Source organism: Drosophila miranda, chromosome 3 (genome assembly GCF_003369915.1).
Source record: "Drosophila miranda strain MSH22 chromosome 3, D.miranda_PacBio2.1, whole genome shotgun sequence".
Lineage (NCBI taxonomy): Eukaryota > Metazoa > Arthropoda > Insecta > Diptera > Drosophilidae > Drosophila > Drosophila miranda.
The window spans coordinates 24,091,863-24,110,296 of record NC_046676.1 but is presented as its reverse complement, the minus strand read 5'-3'; the positions used below and the strand labels follow the sequence as shown (position 1 = coordinate 24,110,296).

Genomic DNA, 18,434 nt, shown 5'->3' with positions numbered 1-18,434 from the left:
GGTCGCATTTCCTATGGTCAAGATTGTTTGTACTCGAGAATTCCTTTCCCGTCCAATCATCCACTGCCGCCAGATTCTCGCATTTAAGTGTCCCTCGCACTTCTCTTTTAAGCTATAAATTGACGAAATTGTATGGGAAGGATTTAAGTTCGTTATTGAATTGGGTATCGTGCCCCAGTTCTTATATGTACGAGTACATATGGGTCGAAAACATTCCGAAATGCCGAGAGTTACGAGTGCAAGCGACGCAAACAAGTATGTACGCTGATGTCCCCATTAAAGTTTATAACAATTAAAAGTAGTGCTATATCTATGAAAGCTCTCCTCCTTTGTATATATTGCAGGAGTTGTTTCGTTTATATTTCTTCATATCTTCTTCGCTGATCCATTGGTTAAATTCACTAAAAAAAAAAAAACAAAAACAAAATCAGTTCGGGTGCTACAGAAAAGACTATAAGCACATAACGAGACGACCATCCATCCTGAAGAAGTGGATAAGTTTTGTTGGGATCCATGGGAATAAAGTAACCATTCCCAAACGGAAGGCACATGGCGGCCCACTTGACGGGCGGACAATAGTCGGCGGCTGCCTTCGCTGCTAACTCTTCCGGAGATTCGCTGTCGACACCTGGCTCTGCTTTAATCAGTCGAGTGCTCGTTTCTGTTAAAGTTGGGGCCGATGTGGATGTCATAGATTCGCTTAGTCGACAGTATTCAGGGCTTGGTTCCGCATTGAACAGATCCCTGATTCGCATATAAGTATTTCTTATCAATGAATATAAAATACATATATGTGTATATTTCACATGTAACATATACATATGGTCCGACGCAGACTAGTCCGATTATCAGCCGGGCTGGGTTGTTACCAACTCCCTCCGTTCGAAAATGTCAAACGAAATAAGTACATTGGGTATTATTTTTTTGAAAATTCTTTATTGCCCCAGTAGTCCTCAATTGTCAAATCATATTTGTCACATATTTGTTTGCCCTATCTTTGGGTTATTCCTAAGACGAATATCGATTTTGATTATTTGCAGTCTTTTTGTCGCTTTCTATTTCAGTTTTGAAGTGGCTAACATTGGACTAAGAGTTAACATCAAAAACATATATGATCCCAGAAGATTAATTCTGTAGCTAAAAGGATTTTTTCCATTTGTTTAAATAGTTAGCTTGTAATATTCAGTAATAGTTGAGGGTGCAGATATTTCATTCAATTTGTTACACAAATCTATCTAGAGTTAAGATTACGATTAAAGTTATAGTTAAAATAAAATTACAGAATTACGATTAGCTTGATTATCTATAGAGACTATGCACTTATACAATGGCCCAATGCGTATCCATATTTACAAATCAAATGTATTCATATATTATACTCTAAATGTGTAGCTTATTGTATATAAATATCGCAACAATCGACACTCCATGCGTTCCATACGTTGCCTGAGATAATCCGTGCGGTTCGGTGCTTCTGCCACTTAATAGGATAGGGTTCTTGACCTATTTACAACAGTTTCGGTCTTGATTGGAGAGGAGAGCAGTGGCCGCCTAATGGAGAACATCCTCGAAATCGCATGAAGTGTTTGCTTGTTTTATTTTGTATTTTTTTTCCATTTTAATTTTTCTTTAGACTAAAATACCAGAACTAGGTCTATCTACGACTACGTAAATTATCGTTTACAGGTAAAATGAACCAATAAGAAGTATATGACTCGCGAGTTTGGGAGTGGATGATTGAGAGTGTATGTATGTATATATCTACATAACTGAACTGTTTAGGTATGTATGGATGTCGTGGCTATCTGTCCTTTCCCTTCTGATAGGAAATTGAGCATGTATCCTACGTAGGGCTACACATTATCCAAATTCCAAATGAAACCAATCCGTGGTGTGCGTGTGTGTGTGGAGATTAAATTAAAGATGATTTTCAGTCAGTATGAGTTCACCCAAAATGCCATCAGTGCTCTGAGTGCGCAGCATAACTTCCAGGATAGGCTGGTATTAGGCAATCTGGTTGCCCCGCTGCTGGTGCTGATCCTGAGCATCTGTAAAATCGAGAAAGAAATACAATTCATTAGATATATCCCATTAAGCGAAGGAACACATATGAAAAGCCATGTCTGAGGACTGAGGACAATTTGGATGTTAGGGCAGGCCTTGCGGTCATGTCGAATTAGTAGAACGCAACGCTGAACGATGAAAGGCACGCAGAACAGAACGTATAACGAAACGAGAATTTAGAGGAACCCACCTTATGGGATCTGAAGCCAAAATAGGTTTATTTCGAGGGCGCCTTACATTATCACGCGCGTTCCCGCAGGGCAATGTCAGTGTACAGGACGAGACAGTCCGAATTGACAGACTCGACGTCTTTCGCTGCCACTGCTAGTCCCTTATCGCCTGCCGAAACCAACAGAATCAAAACAAAAGATCCGAAATTGACAGAAGATTGCCAACGAGATAGATAGAGGACACATGTGCTAGAGCATCGGACTCATGGGTGATCCTTACCAGCTACACTTTGCGCGGCCTTGTATTTGTCCTTGAGTATGAAGCAGGCGGTGAACAGGAAGAAGATGCCGCCCAGCACCTCCACGAAGCTGGTAGAGAACAGCGCGTACTGAAGTCCCTCAAACTGCTCGAGTTCCGTAAACTGCGGGAATAGCAAAAGTTAAGATAGTCCAGTATAGAAAGAACTTCCAAAACCCACTTGTTCTGCCAGCTTGTCAACTGACTTTGTTAGATTAGTTTGTAACGAATGGATAGCCTCCGAGGCCACTATCGTGGCCACTTCCGTGGCATTGACGAGTTGCGCCTCCAGCACCTGGGACATGCTTTGCAGTTCATTTGTCAAGCCCGAAGCGTCGGGATGCTTGCGCAGATGCTTCATGATGACCTCCGACATCTGAAAAGGGTACAAATAAGCATATACATAGGTATAAGTAATGGGTTTCCACAGCTAAGAGATCATAAAACTTACCGCTCCCACAAGATAGGGACTGCCGGCATCACCCAGGGCGTGGGAGATGAGTATTTGGAAGGCCTCCGCTGTGGAACGACGCGTAGGCACCACTACATACTGCATCACGAGGGAAAATATATATAGTGACATATCCATAATTCCCCACATCCCATACACATTATGTTTATGTGCAATTCATCCACCCCATCCACACAAGTAACAGGACCCCACTCAAGAATCAATAACTGTTTCTTCCCATACTCCAAGCTAGGGCCCCCCATAATATAAACAATGGACCAAATTGTTTCATCAACATTAGAATCACGCCACTCTAGAGAAATCGATTCTTTAGAATCACGCCACTCATGAGGACCAATCAATGCTAGACATAAAACCAAGAAGTATCACATTCCTAGCTCCGTCATGTAATGCAACACCGATCGCCAGCAGTGGATGCCTTTCATCAGTGAGTTTCCATGAGCCCTTCTCTTGGAACTCCCGACTCTGGCTTCGGGCGTTGCTTTGCTCGGCTGCATCTTCGTGTCGGTGGCGTACGTGCCTGGATCGATATTTGGGGATGCGTCGGCTTTGATGAAAGGCATCCATTGCTGGCGATCGGTGTTGCATTACATGACGGAGCTAGGAATGTGATACTTCTTGGTTTTATGTCTAGCATTGATTGGTCCTCATGAGTGGCGTGATTCTAAAGAATCGATTTCTCTAGAGTGGCGTGATTCTAATGTTGATGAAACAATGTGGTCCATTGTTTATATTATGGGGGGCCCTAGCTTGGAGTATGGGAAGAAACAGTTATTGATTCTTGAGTGGGGTCCTGTTACTTGTGTGGATGGGGTGGATGAATTGTACATAAACATAATGTGTATGGGATGTGGGGAATTATGGATATGTCACTATATATTAGTTTAATTTTGATTGATCAATGTTTAATTTAAGCCAACAGCGGTTTTACCAACAACAACATCAAAACAAAACAATGCAATGGAATTTTTTAAGCCAAGACCACAACCAAAAATGTTTAATCAAATCGATTAGGGTGCGTAGGTGTGCGTGAGTTCTAGAGTACGTGTACGTGTACGTGTGTGCAAGAAGCAGCCACAATCAAACAAGCTGCGATGCTGCCAAAAGCTCGCCACAGATGGAGCCACTTGGCAATGCGGGGGATAAGGAACGGGCTCCCGCCCCAATTCGCGTGCAGGTTCGTGTCAACAATGGCGGCATTTGGGAACACTGGCGAGCGTGCCCCTGGGAACAGTTCTGGCGCTGCTAGCGGTACTTTCGACATGTAGAATTTACCGTTATGGCTCTCTATATTATGCCGATCGGCATTGAAGGATATACGGACATCAACTACTGGGTGGAAAGTCCTTGAATTGTTTGATTGTGGCATTGTTTTGTTGATCTACCAATTTTGATTGATTAACTTTCGAGTTTCTTTCAAGCAAAATTAAGTTTTTACTGTTATAATTACAATAGAGTGTGTGTGTTGGGAGGTGTGCGTGTGTGTGTTTTTTTTAGATGTGTGCTAAAGAGGAAGCTGAAATTATGCAAAGCAAACCTATGATTTCTGCAGACATTCTCGAAAGATCTAACTTTGGTGTAGGTCATTCCATTCCCATTCCAGTGAAAACCCTAGATAAACCCGGTTTCTAATCAAAGCTCCTTATCTGAACCAATTAAAATAGCGCCACCATTGGGTCTCTTTTGGGTTGGATAATCATTTTCGATTGCTTATTTTTGTCACGGAACGGAATCATTTTGCAATGCCAAAAAGGCAACAAAAAAGCGAGAAGCATACACTCAAATCAAGTGCGTGGTGAAAAAGAGACTCGGAACCAAATAAAATAAAATAGTATAATGCATTGAGAGGGGTGTACGTATAGTATATACACATACATACATATGTATAGTATGGTCTGACGTACTGCCAAATTTAGAACAGGCCACATAACATACATACATACCACTTGAAAGTATTACGTCTGCGAGTACTCAAGTGGCTTTGGACACAGTACGAATATATATTTACATACTACGAGTAGTATCCACTATCTTGGCGCATAGGTTGCGCACATCAGCTGTTTAAACAGCTCTCCCTGACCATTCACAAGGCAGACGAAGCTCCCAAGTAGGAATCTTATAGATGCCTATGGCTCTTAGCTAAGTTTAAGTGGTGGAAATTGTATGACTCGAGTTCTGAAGTAGAGCACAGATAAGAAGTTTAATCTTACAAGATACGGATTATATCATTATCTGAAATGGAAATACCCCTTCAGGGTCGAATTGGGTCAAGTATCAAACATAAGGTCATACATAAATGGAATACGTTCTTGAATTAGGTATACCATATACGTAGTTAACTAAATCATAAATCTACTATCGAATCGATCATGAATTCTGCTTATCAACTTTCGTTAAAGGTTCTTTATCGAATCGTACCGAAATCAAAGTAATCAAGAACCAACCAATATCTGATTGACAGAGTATCTACTAGTGCGTATCTATATGTGTGACTGGAGTGCGACTATCTCTCGCTTATCAGTTGGCAGCCAGCAAACGTGACTCGCCAGTGCAGATAACCCCAAAAACTGCCAGACAGAAGCGTACAATATAAATACGAAAATTTCGACATTTTATCTTCATTGGGGTATGGGGGTTATGGGGGGTATGCCGGGTATGACGCGTTGGCTTGCACTTGTGGGTTGTGTACCATGAGGGACTGTAATAAGGTTGCCATCCCATTACCCATTGGGGGGTTGAGTGTGATGAAATTTATTCCAAGTTGCAAGTGTCTGGGGGTGGCAGTCACACTCTCTTTCACCCCCAGACAACCATCAGCTGGCGTAGAGGGGTGGAAAATGCCAAGGAGCAGAATATAAAAGAATAAAGATGAGCTTTACATTTGCAAAAAAAAAAAGAAAGAAGAAGAAAGGTAATAAGAAGAAATGTCAACTCTCTCTCTGGGGGGTACAAGGGAAAAAAAGGGACAGTGCATTTATCAGCTTTAAGATAGTTGCAAAAGAGCCACATCTTTAAGGGAAATATAAGTTTAAAGTAAAAGACTAGAATATTATAATAAATTCAAGGTTTTTGAAATGTGCACCATTTAAGGGGTTATTAATTCAGTACCACTCCCTAGAGTTAAGACTCCTTTTAGGCTCTCTCTGACAGGGACAACGACCACCACCGGTAAGACAGGATGCGGAGGAGAACACAAAAATGTATATTGGTTAGAATGTGAGTGTAAGCATGCTGTGTGTATGTGTGTGTGTGTGTGTGTGGGTGGGTGGGTGTGATAGTGTTCTCATTATAACAGTAAAAAGTTAATATTAAGATTACGTGTTGTACGTGTTGTAATTACAGTTACGATACTGATATTTAAACAAAAAGTGAGTGCAAGATTACAAAAGCAAGACTGGAGAAATTTTTGGAGGAGGTAGGTGTCTCTCCCTTTCGGCTTACCAGCAAGATGTCCGCCACAACCGCCCAATTCAAATTTAAAGCTAACTGTCCGAAAAATATTAGCAAATAGGTGCCCAGCTCGTGGGACGACACCATCAGGCAAGCGCCGAACAGTAGCGGGGCGCTGAGCAGCAGGCCAAAGGCGCAGATCACCGGATCCGCCGATTGGTATCGCTTCACCAGATACTGTGACAAGAACGAGCCCAGCGGCACGCCCAACAGGCCCGCCACCATTGTGATCACTCCGAAATTGAATGCAACGCTGGGATTGGGGGGAAAATTTTGGAATTGGAGGGATAGAACAGGTTAGTTTTTGAAAGAAAGTTTAGGCGGAGAGTATAAACTGTTCTGCGAGCTTGGGGGTTGGGGATGAGCGCATTAGTAATCGGCTTTCGTTGTTGTGGCTGCTTTTGCTGCTGTTGCTTCTGTTAAGAAACGATTTTCGGCCAGCTTACCAGCAGAATGTCGGCCACAATGGACCAGCACAGGTTGAGGGCCACCTGGGCCAGAAACACGAAGAAGAAGCACAGCGATCCGCTCGTCCGCGACACCACCAGAGCAGCAAACACCATGGGCGCGGATACCAGTAGTCCTCCGGCACAGATGTACGGGTCACAGTTCTCCATGCGACTGCGCAGTCGCTGGGCGAGCACGGAGCCCATCGGGACTCCGATTAGGCCCGCCACCATCGCCACTATTCCGAACTTGTACGAGATGCTTCGATGATAGAACCAGAGGTAAAGGTATAAGGCGCCGAGCTCGATTGGGGAATTTCGGGGACATTGGGGGCAGGGAAGCAGGGAAGCAGGGGGAGGATTGTACACTTACTCGTCCTGAACGATGTTCTCGTTGCCCGGCTGCATCTTCATGCCTAGGTAGATGAAGGAGGGTCCCCACCAGGACAGTGCTCCGGCCACAAAGGCCACGCACGTGAATCCGGCCGTGGAGAGCATGAACGAGCGGTTCTTGAGCAGCTCCTTGATGTCCTTTTTGTAGGAGGTGGCCTCCATGCTGTGGGAGCCCTCGCTTTGGCCGCGCTCCGGATCCTTGATCAGCATAATCAACAGGACTGCAGCCACGCCCAGGATGGGGGTCACGCGCAGCGCCCAGCGCCAGTTGTTGGCCAGGTGAGCCGTCTTCGAGCCGACAATATATCTGGAAGGGTTAGAAGAGAACATATTAGAGTTGATTGCGATTAGTTGACTCTTGGTCCGCCATTGCATTGGCTGCCAATTGGCGCGGCGCATAAATTTCAATCAACGCAACAGGCCCCCCTCCCAATTGACCCCACTTTAATTGAATTAAGGCCAAGCCATCTCTTCGTTCCAAAAATAAATCAATTTCAATTCCAGTTTCCAGTTCCACTTTTAATTGAAGGTGATCCGGGTGAAGTCACGTGACTTTTCTCACGCTACGCTGATTAGAGCATCCCCTTGAGTCGAGCCCCAAGACAAACTTTGCACCCGATCTGCTGTTGTCAGCAGCTGATAACGGATTCTCGAGGAGTGACAAAGTCGAAGACGCAACACCCAGACGATCCACTGATAAGACCCCTGTTTACTCTCCAGCACCGTTACTGCCGCCGCTGTGGGTCATAGAACTTACCCCATACCGGAGCCGACAGGAATGGCAAAGTAAAACATCGCCAGCATCTTGGAGCGCATGTGGTCCACGAAGAGGTCCGATATTATCGTAGGCGCTATCGTGCTGTAAGAGGCCTCGCCGATCCCTACCAGAGCCCGGAACGTGATGAACCAGCCGAAGCTCTCCATGTACGAGCCCAACAGCGTGGTGGTGCACCATAGGGCCACGCCCACGGACATGATCCACGGCCGGGAGTACCGATCCCCCAGATAGCCAAAGACTGGCGCACAGACCATGTACGATATGACAAAGACCGTCTGCAGGAGTCCCGCACTATCGTTGCCAATTTGAAAGTCGTTTTGCACATCCTTCAGAACCCCTGCAAGGAATTAAAAGAATTTTAATATTGATACAACTTGGGAGCGCGTGATGTATACATAAATATTGTATGTATGATATTTTATGGTGTGTACTACCTATTTCAAACACCAGTAGACGCTAATTGTCCAAATAAATAAATTGTTAATATGCTATATTCGAGTGCTTTACGTAAGCCCCATGGGATTCGATGGGAGTGGTGAGAGGTGCCGGTGGTGCCTTCCTCAATTAGCACGCCACAGTCACACAGTCCCACAGTCACTCCTCTTCACCGTGACTCGTTAAAATGTTAAAACAACCAAACTAAAAGCAGCAGAAAGTGGCAAAATCAATCACTATGAGTGGCTAAAAATGGGTATACCAAGACTTGTTAGTAAATAATGCAAATCGCTCGATCTATTAGGAATATCGCACTGCTATCAGATGCATCTTGATATGGGCTTCCCCGCTTTCGAAATAAATACATAAGTATGTATGTACACATATACGAGAGTATCTCAATCCGTGTCAAGACGAGCCCAAAGATGAATTTTAATATTATGAATCACCTTCGCCTACAAATAGCCGTTTATTTCCGTTTCATGCAAAGACAACCGGGCGGCACGTTTCGTCGCATCGTTTAAAGATTCATTATCAAACGGATGTGCAAGCCGCATTAATGGCCAAAACGACCTCCGCCAATAACTGTTTGAGCATCTAACGCTATTTCCTACATTCTACTTGCAGCTCAAGCATGGCTTTTAAGCCCCCCGTCAGCGTACGGGGCCAATGTACGCGGTCAAATGGTCTACAAAAAAAGTGCTCGAGCACCCAAAAATAAAGTGACAATCGAGAGAGCAAAGACAGAAGAGAGAGAGAGAGATCAAAAGCCGGTAATTGCACCGCACAGAGACAACACAAACAACAGCGGGAGACGAGCAAAAGCTCAACAAGTTGTGGGCCGAACGAACCCCCAACGAACTTTAGCCGAGCGGAGCCGAATGCTTAGGCGAACGTGGCACGAAGAGGGACGTGAATCAGCGTTTGCTTTTTAATTATTTCATTTTCTGGGTCTCTTTTTGCTCGTTTCGCTTTGAGAAATTTATCGTACGATGTTTTTCGACCAATCAGAGCTTTTGTTTGCCCAGTGACGTAATGGTTGGAGGACGCCACGCGATAAACAGTGTGTGCTTGTGTGTGTGTGCAATGCATTGCGATATGCGATGGGAGTGGAATGGCAGAGGGGGTTGTGGGGACAGACGGAAAGCGCGATAGAAAAATAGTAGTGTGTGGTGTGGTAAAGTGGGGTCTTTCCCTCCCATACACGAGGTGTAATCGGGTTCCCGCATAAGGAATGCCGAGTGTTTATGGCATTCTTTGCCAGCTGGGGCCGTCAGACGGGGCGCTGCCTTGGGGGCACTGCAGCAGCAGTAAACTCAGAAGTCAAGTCTCCTCTGCCTACGTCTGTACGTGTTTTTCTTCGTTGCCGGTTCTGGCCATTTAAGAACCAGTTTGACTCTCTCAACCTCTCGGCCTCTGCGGCACTCTTGTTTGCTCTCTTTTATTTAGCACAAGACAGTACGTCGCATAACAAAAAGCCAATGGCTCTCTTTGATAGCCAAATCGGTTTGAATAATTGATACAGTATCATATTCTTACACTGCCGAAACGTACTGTAGACAGGGGACCTGGCCAAAAGGGGGGAGGTCGGAGACTGTTGCTACTACTACGTCTAGTCATTAAATGTTATCGGAGAGAGAGAGAGAGAGAGAGAGAGAGAGAGAGAGAGGTGAAGGGGTGGAAGCCACCTCATTACCATGAATGAAAAAGCTGTTGGACTGAAAGTGATTGTCCCGCTCGTCGCGTCGCTCATCCTCTTCTCTGCGCTCTCTGTGTGTGTCTGGTGACGTTGGCCTTGAATATCACGCGATATCTGCCGCGTAAGCTTTAAAATCGGACAATGATTAACCAATCCGGGATATTTAAAAGACACTTGGGTTGATATTTGGAGTGCTCTTGCACCTGAAAGGCGGAGCAGCGCGACAGACACTTTCGCTGCAGAGAAAAACTTTCATTTTTGGGGCAGGTGGAAATAAACACAAATGGAAATCAATTGTGAAAGCTTACAAACAAAACTTAGAAAACGTCCCTACATTTCCCTGTTTACCGCATTCACATAGACATTCCCTTCCCTACCCCAACAGGCGACTGACCGATTAACTAGATTGTATTATGGTTATTCGTATTGTGACTCCGGGTTTCTGGTTAATTCAATTTCGAGGCAAATGTCTATTTTGCAAGTCGCCGACTGCCACCGCCCTGACTCTGCAGTTCGTTGAACCGAAAAAGGCCACAATAGAATCAGTGACGCTGCAAAATAGTGCAAAATCCAACAACTACAAAAACTGCAACAAACTCTGCATAATGCAAGACCCAATGCACAAAAGTATTATGGAACGGGTGTGCCTAAATACGAATTGGGAAAGGTTCTGTACAGCCAATGGTATTTTCCTAACCAAATCCATGCATATGCATTCCGCTGTCTAATATTTCTGTTAATATTCATATATGTACATACATACGTACATCCAAGGGTATACGTCACTTCGGTGTGTCAAGGTTTCATCTCATTTTGTTTATTTCTTTCTCCAACCATGAAGGCAACAAAATGGAAAGTTTTTCGGTGTGTACCCTAAACACTTTGTTGAGAAAACATTTCAAGTGGACATAAAAACAAACTCAGCGACTTTGAACGAAATGCAAAATAAGCGCATAATGAAATCGAAATAAGAGAAAAAACAAACACCTCAATATGGTTGCAAAAGATACTCTTTATCACATTGCAGATCCTATAAGCCAACCAACTGTTTGCAATCAATTGGACAACGACAATTGTTCTATTTGGCGCCTTGGAAGGTGGCCAAGAAAATTACGTAGGAGGCATGGCACAACAGATCTATGTAGAGATACATATGTGTCGTTCATTTAGACTACATATCTGGCGACCAAAATAACCGATTCCTGTACCAGCAGAATATCTTTGATCCAAAGTTCACTTCGGTGTCAACAAGAACCACCATTTAAAGGAACCTTAAAGGCTTTTTGCCAAAAGTTAGCGAATACCTCGACCGAAAAGAGTAGAGATAATATCAGGCCATAGCAAAGTCGGGGGTCGTTCGCAAAGGCCAAGACGTACTTAAAATATTAATTAGATGCATCACGTTGAACTTGACAGACATCATATGTATATATACATGTACATATATATAAAAATATGCATATAGCTAACAGTAAATGCATTGTTGCTTATTTATCTATGTGGAAAATGTTGAAATTCACACAAAAGGCCAACCAAAAAGTAAATAAATAACCCACGAAACTGCCAATCTAATCAATGCGAAATTGTTTAAACAAATTCCCGACACGTGTCCCATGGCCGCTGGCCCCACCAGCTGCGCCCCACTGAAACTGATAAGACACGACTGGAGAGAAGAGATGTGATAGCCGTTATTTTAGTTTTTGTTCTAAATATACAAAATTTTTCCTAATTAATTAGAGGCACAAGCAAAATATGAAAAATTCAGGAAAGCAGGCTCTAAGGCCAACGATTTTATACCCTTGCCAATTGGAGAAAGGGATGGAAAGCTTTCGGAAATCTGGAAAATACTGGTAGTTACAGGCACCTGATCAAAGCTATAATACCCTGTTTTCAAGGGTATGCAAATATGAATTTGCGTGGAAGTCAGCAAATAAGATAGTGGGCGCTCGTGCGGCAGAGAGAATGAGAGTCAATGAATGAGTGAGGCCCCCCAAAATGAGTGCGAGTGAGTGCAAATGATGGATGATGGACTCATTGGAAGCTTTAAATGTAAATGTTATCGCCCTTTCGGTAAAGAATTCGGTGAAAATCCGCTTCCTGTCTGACGGGACCGACTTTGCTTGATTAAAAGTCATACGATACACCACATATCCGAGTATGTACATACATATACATATATTAGGCATTTGGGCCACTCATTACCCATTAAAAGCTTACTACAAAGGGGTTAAAATATCAACACATGAGTTTAAAATCAATTTGTGATCGATTCTATATCAATCAATCAACTGTCTTTACATTTAATCTCCCTGGAAGTGCAAATTGTGAAAAATAATTTATCTGTTGACCTTGGTGTGCGTTTGGCTTGGCTAAGAGTTTTCGCTGATATCGCAATTGGCAAAGTTCAGGTTCAGAGACCAGAGACTTTTCCAAGATCGTTAATGTGAAATGCAAACTATGGGTATTTGTGTGCGGAAATTAACCAGTTGCACAGCTATACGACTTGTGTAACCAGCCACCCGTCCCATTTCTAGGGGCCGCCCCCGACGACGGCACGTCATACACGTAACCTGTTGCACCTGGCAATCGGCGTCGAGAGAGCTCTATAAATAATAAAGTTACTGTTTTATTTCCTTCCTTTGTTTTCTTGATAACTAAAAATCCCCATTGCACTTGATCCTCAATCCAACTTGGGAGAAATTCCACTGAAATGACACAACGATCCAAGACCAAAGCTGACCCGCATTGAGCCGCAAAGAAACAATGTAGACGATTACTTCAGAATTGTAGCTATTCGAAACGGTGGCATTGCTATTGTTTCTTTTGAAAGTTTAGAGGCCCGCATTTTAACACAAAGATTCTATTCGAATCATGTCAATTACTAGGAATTTAGACAATTTGACACTTGGCTGGTATCATTATTTCTCGTCTTGCACGCCGAAGGAAGCACTCAATCCCACAAATTATTGTTTTAGTATCAAAATGAAGCTGAAAACTTGGAAAGACCCGCATAAGAGCACAAACAATTACCCAGGAATTAGATGATATTTGAGGAGAGGGGAGTTTACTTCCATAACATACGATTTCTGTCAATTGTCACGCGGGCGGGAGCCACTTGAGGCTCAGCCTTTGGTGCCCCCACCCCATGGTCAGGTGCTGATATCGCACCCCCGATTTGATTGATTTCCCGTGGAAATGTACCCAAAGAGAGGAAGCAAATAGCTATATTATTAGCAAGCGATAAAAAAAGTATCCAAATGAGTGTGCTCATATGTATGTCCGTGTTTTCGAATCGGATGATTCAAAAATAAATGTAAACGCTGATTAGTCATCCCCAAAGGCGTTTATCACATACACAACTCGTACGATTCTGTTGGCAATTCTCGACAGACCCGACCCTGTACTTCACAATAATATTCATATAAGAACGGCTGTTTTTCTATCATCAACAATACTTTTTCCTTATCTTTTAAGTAAATAACAACAACTGACGTCACAATCACTAGCCCTCGCTTTTTGGGAGTAACGGCTTTTCTGAGAATGCTGTCAAGAAGAAAGAGAGCACTTACCCGCAATCGTGAAGCGGTCCATATAGTTGATGAGATTGACAAAGCAAAGCACGGAAACGGTAAACCATTGCGACCGGCCGACCGCGGAGAGGCGCGTGGGCACGGTCGGTAAACCAAGGCCGGCACCGAGGTTGGCTGCAGTTCCAGTGGGACGTAGCTGACGCTCCTCTTCCATGCTGTCGGAATCCGAGGGCATCAACTGTTGTGACGAGTAAGTCGGAGGTATGTTGGCGACATTTTCATTACTGCCGCCACTACTGCTACTGCTCTGGGTCATCGCCGGATTGTCCATGGCGGCCGCGGCGGTGGGGAGCGGTTGGTAGGACTGCTTCTGGTGTTTTTGCGACATTCACGTGCCTCTTGTTGCACACTCTTCCAACAGCGCTTTCGGGCGATTCCCAGCGACAAAAACAAATTCAGGAGACCACGAATGAGCCAGCAAGGCAACGCGGCAAAATATATACACACGCACACACACAAACAACACGCGATGAAAGCGGCCGAGAGCAAAGAGTGAATGCAAAAAATGTGTGTTGGTGGCAAGATTTCTTTGGCAGCTTTTCAATGCTTCGATCTCGCTCTTTCTCTATCTCTCTATGTCACTCGCGCCTGGTATATTTTAGTTCAATTAGGGCGTTTAATCAATTGGCTTGGCCAGCACTTGCCACTTATTTGCTAACTTGTCTAATCGAATGCGGTGTTCTTGCCCGATTATGTGCTAAAAGCATTTGCAGTGCTTCATCTATATTTATCACTTTTTTTTTTCATCCGCGACGTGAGCACGATGAAATTTTAAGCAAGAAATTGGATTGCGAAACAAATAGCCTACTCTGACGAATAACAACAGACCGAGCACTTGAATTTTAAGCAAGAAATTGGAAAAGTTTTGATTGCGACTCTGACGATAACAACAAGAAAAACAACAAATTCATAGCCAGTGTGACCGCGGATTTATCGATAAGATATACGGTCTGACCCTCAGAAATATACCGAAACATACCGCCTAATTTTCAAAATATACCGTAAATATACTGACGAATTAAAGTTCTATTTTACATATTCCTCGATTTTGATATTCCGTCGAATATTACTAGCTATATAGCACATTTATCCATGCCCACATAGTTTTATACGATTGGTGAATCTATTTCCTACTTGATTGGCCTATTCGAAATAATTGCATTTATTGCCTTTTGCGTAAAATGAGGTTTTAGCGAAATAAGTCAAACAAGAAACAACTAGCGAAATAGGTCAATCAAGACAAACGAAAAAAGAAATTCGTTCATATTGCTCAATTTTGATATTCCATTGAATAATGCTGGCTAGCTAAATCTCTCAGCAATGCCCACATAGTTTTATCCCATTGATGAATAAATTTTCTACAAGATTGGATAGTTTTTAATCCTTGCTTTTATTGTATTTATTGTAAAAAAAAGGTTTAAACGAAAAAGTTCAACAAAAAAAGAGTCGCTATATTGCGTGTAAGCCGTAGTATAGGCCTTTGTATACCCTATTTTGTTAATTTTATATGAAGATAAAACGTAACTAATAATGACCTTTTCTCAAATTGACATTTCTTAGACATATTCATGTATATGATGAGTGTTTTGTATATATATCTCGATCCTGATACCTATTCATGGTCCCTACAAGAAGACATTAAGCTTTAAAATATCGTTGAAGTAATAAAAATAATATTAAATAATAATGAATTATATTAAAATATACTGAAAATAAATTGTTTTTGCCTGGGATGACAAACATATTCACAATTCTATACCATCCATTTCCCCCAGGGTATGTGTGTATGGAATGAGACTCATTGCTGTCAACCGGTTATTACCGATTCTACCCGATTCAAATAAATACCGAAACATACCGCCTCATTTTCAAAATATACCGTAAATATACTGACGAATTAAAGTTCTATTGTACATATTCCTTGATTTTGATATTCCGTCGAATATTACTAGCTATATAGCACATTTATCCATGCCCACTTAGTTTTATACGATTGGTGTATCTATTTCCTACTTGATTGGCCTATTCGAAATAATTGCATTTATTGCCTTTTGCGTAAAATGAGGTTTTAGCGAAATAAGTCAAACAAGAAACAACTAGCGAAATAGGTCAATCAAGACAAACGAAAAAAGAAATTCGTTCATATTGCTCAATTTTGATATTCCATTGAATAATGCTGGCTAGCTAAATTTCTCAGCAATGCCCACATAGTTTTATCCCATTGATGAATAAATTTTCTACAAGATTGGATAGTTTTTAATCCTTGCTTTTATTGTATTTATTGTAAAAAAAAGGTTTAAACGAAAAAGTTCAACAAAAAAAGAGTCGCTATATTGCGTGTAAGCCGTAGTATAGGCCTTTGTATACCCTATTTTGTTAATTTTATATGAAGATAAAACGTAACTAATAAAGACCTTTTCTCAAATTGACATTTCTTAGACATATTCATGTATATGATGAGTGTTTTGTATATATATCTCGATCCTGATACCTATTCATGGTCCCTACAAGAAGACATTAAGCTTTAAAATATCGTTGAAATAATGAAAATAATATTAAATAATAATGAATTATATTAAAATATATTGAAAATAAATTGTTTTTGCCTGGGATGACAAACATATTCAGAATTCTATACCATCCATTTCCCCCAGGGTATGTGTGTATGGAATGAGACTCATTGCTGTCAACCGGTTATTACCGATTCTACCCGATTCAAATAAATACCAAAATATACGATCTCATTTTCAAAATATACCGTAAATATACTGACGAATTAAAGTTATATTGTACATATTCCTTGATTTTGATATTCCGTCGAATATTACTAGCTATATAGCACACTTAGCCATGCCCACATGATTTTATCCGGCTATTTTTAAATACTCCCTTTTTATAGATTCTGTCAAAAAAAAGTTATAGCGAAAAAGGTCAAACAAATAAAACGTAAGAGAGCTATAAGAGCTAAATAAATGCCCAAATATACGGTATCACATTCAAAATATACCGTAAATATAACGACGGCTAATTTTAACGACCTCATTTTACAGGGTTGTTTATAAAATAAGGGTTTTCTTACATGGTAACTACATAATTACTACATATTTGTACATATGAACTACATATTTTCGTTAGAACGTAAGAACGTTAGTCATTATTGTTTTTCAACAGGTATGAGTATGGACATCTTTATACCCTATTTCCTTTAATTAGTATACAAATTCTGTTGGTACTTGGTAATTCATAGAAGCACATAGCACACCTCGCTGTCCTAGCACCCCCTGCAACCAGATTTCTGCCTCGATTTGTCAGTGTGACCACACAAGTAATGACGACATTCGGTTGAATTCAAAATGAAATTTAATTTTCCAGCGGCTTAGAAATGTTGTATTAAGAAAATGTTTTTTTTAAAGGTAAAAATGTAAATGATGTGTTGAGTAAATTGATTAGGTATCAATATCCATTTCATCTACACGACTACGCACGCGATTCTTCCGCTTGTGCTTTTTAGTCGGCGGCGGTAGGAAACTCTCCAAAAACTCAATCGTATTATGAATGGTCTCCGAGCTAACGTTTCCAATATAGTTCTTATCAAAGTACACAACGGGAGACTCCGTGGCTAGGAGCTTCTCGCAGTTGCATTGCTGGAGTTTTCCGTTCAGTGTCTCAACATCATCGGTACTGGTCCTGTTGGAGTTGTCTGCAAGAATGATGTCGCAGATGAGGGGCTTTCTTAAAATTCTTACTTAAGCTCACCAAAAATGGGCCGGAAGCACTCCTTCACTTGGATCCACTTGTTGCAGAACTGCCTTATGGCACTATCGTTATTGTGGAACAAATTGCGAGCTGCGTTGTCGACCTTGTACTTCATGAATCCCGGCACATACGGCCACTTTCCTTTGGCGGCATAGAAACAGATTATGTCTGTAATATGAATATAAAATATATATCTAATATATCTGTAAAATTTATGTTTTCCTTCACTTACAGGGCACATGAAAAAGGTGCAGAAAATTGCGCTGATGCTCAAGGCTGGATATCAGGTGAATCCCACTAGAACGACGGTTAGCCGGGACCTTGTGGCCGGCAAACGGTATCTCCTCCACGCGGACACTCTCCAGGTAGGCCTCGCCCATTGTGAGGAGCCATCCGAGCAAAAACAGGGGCACAATCCGAATCAGAATCTTCCGTGCTAGTTCCATGGATGAAGCTCTCGCGCTGCACTTCCAAATGCAACTGAAACGATTCGGCAGTGTCCTGCAGGAGCTGTCATAAGCTCTACTGATTTGGGTTGGCTTTATTGATTTTAATTGGCACACAACTGGCCACAAGGGTCTCGCCACCTGACTGTATCTGCGGTTTGCATGCGCCAACTCAATTTGACGGGCTAATGACACTCCCACCAGACCCACCCCCGCAACGGTAATCCATCAGATACAAAAGTTCATTGAGCTTTCGCTTCTCAATGAGGACAACTGCAATTAAATGTGATGCAAACCATTATTAGAAATGGCAATAAGTACTATTTCAATTCTCCCAGGAAATGGCAATAAATTATATTATTTCCCTTACGAAATGCCATATGTTATGCAATAAGTGTTATATGTACAATATTCAACAAATTACTCAGGCTGTGAAA

The 18,434-nt window shown here is 42.1% G+C and overlaps 2 protein-coding genes across 6 annotated transcripts; both read right to left on the bottom strand.

The window, feature by feature from the left end:
- Nucleotides 1-1,129: 1,129 nt before the first annotated feature.
- On the bottom strand, nucleotides 1,130-14,694 carry LOC108159976 (protein spinster). 5 transcript variants are annotated; one of them, XR_001775379.2, is made up of 9 exons: nucleotides 13,775-14,694; nucleotides 8,051-8,408; nucleotides 7,274-7,600; nucleotides 6,901-7,162; nucleotides 2,984-3,082; nucleotides 2,714-2,908; nucleotides 2,515-2,656; nucleotides 2,255-2,403; nucleotides 1,130-2,048 (listed from the first exon to the last, which is right to left on the bottom strand). XR_001775379.2 is itself a non-coding variant. In XM_017293663.2 (8 exons), exons 1-8 carry the CDS (start codon nucleotides 14,121-14,123, stop codon nucleotides 2,005-2,007), a joined length of 1,776 nt encoding a protein of 591 aa, XP_017149152.1. In that variant the 5' UTR covers nucleotides 14,124-14,693; the 3' UTR covers nucleotides 1,130-2,004. The 5 variants fall into 5 exon arrangements, 2 of the variants coding, with proteins under 2 accessions (XP_017149152.1, XP_033246993.1); XR_001775380.2 differs by lacking the exon at nucleotides 6,901-7,162 and adding an exon at nucleotides 6,446-6,707; XM_017293663.2 differs by lacking the exon at nucleotides 2,255-2,403 and having other exon boundaries at nucleotides 13,775-14,693.
- Nucleotides 14,695-17,169: 2,475 nt separating this feature from the next.
- LOC117187725 lies at nucleotides 17,170-18,284 on the bottom strand. Its single transcript, XM_033390505.1, has 3 exons — nucleotides 17,784-18,284; nucleotides 17,552-17,719; nucleotides 17,170-17,495 (listed from the first exon to the last, which is right to left on the bottom strand). Exons 1-3 carry the CDS (start codon nucleotides 17,995-17,997, stop codon nucleotides 17,242-17,244), a joined length of 636 nt encoding a protein of 211 aa, XP_033246396.1. The 5' UTR covers nucleotides 17,998-18,284; the 3' UTR covers nucleotides 17,170-17,241.
- Between the last annotated feature and the right edge of the window lie 150 nt (nucleotides 18,285-18,434).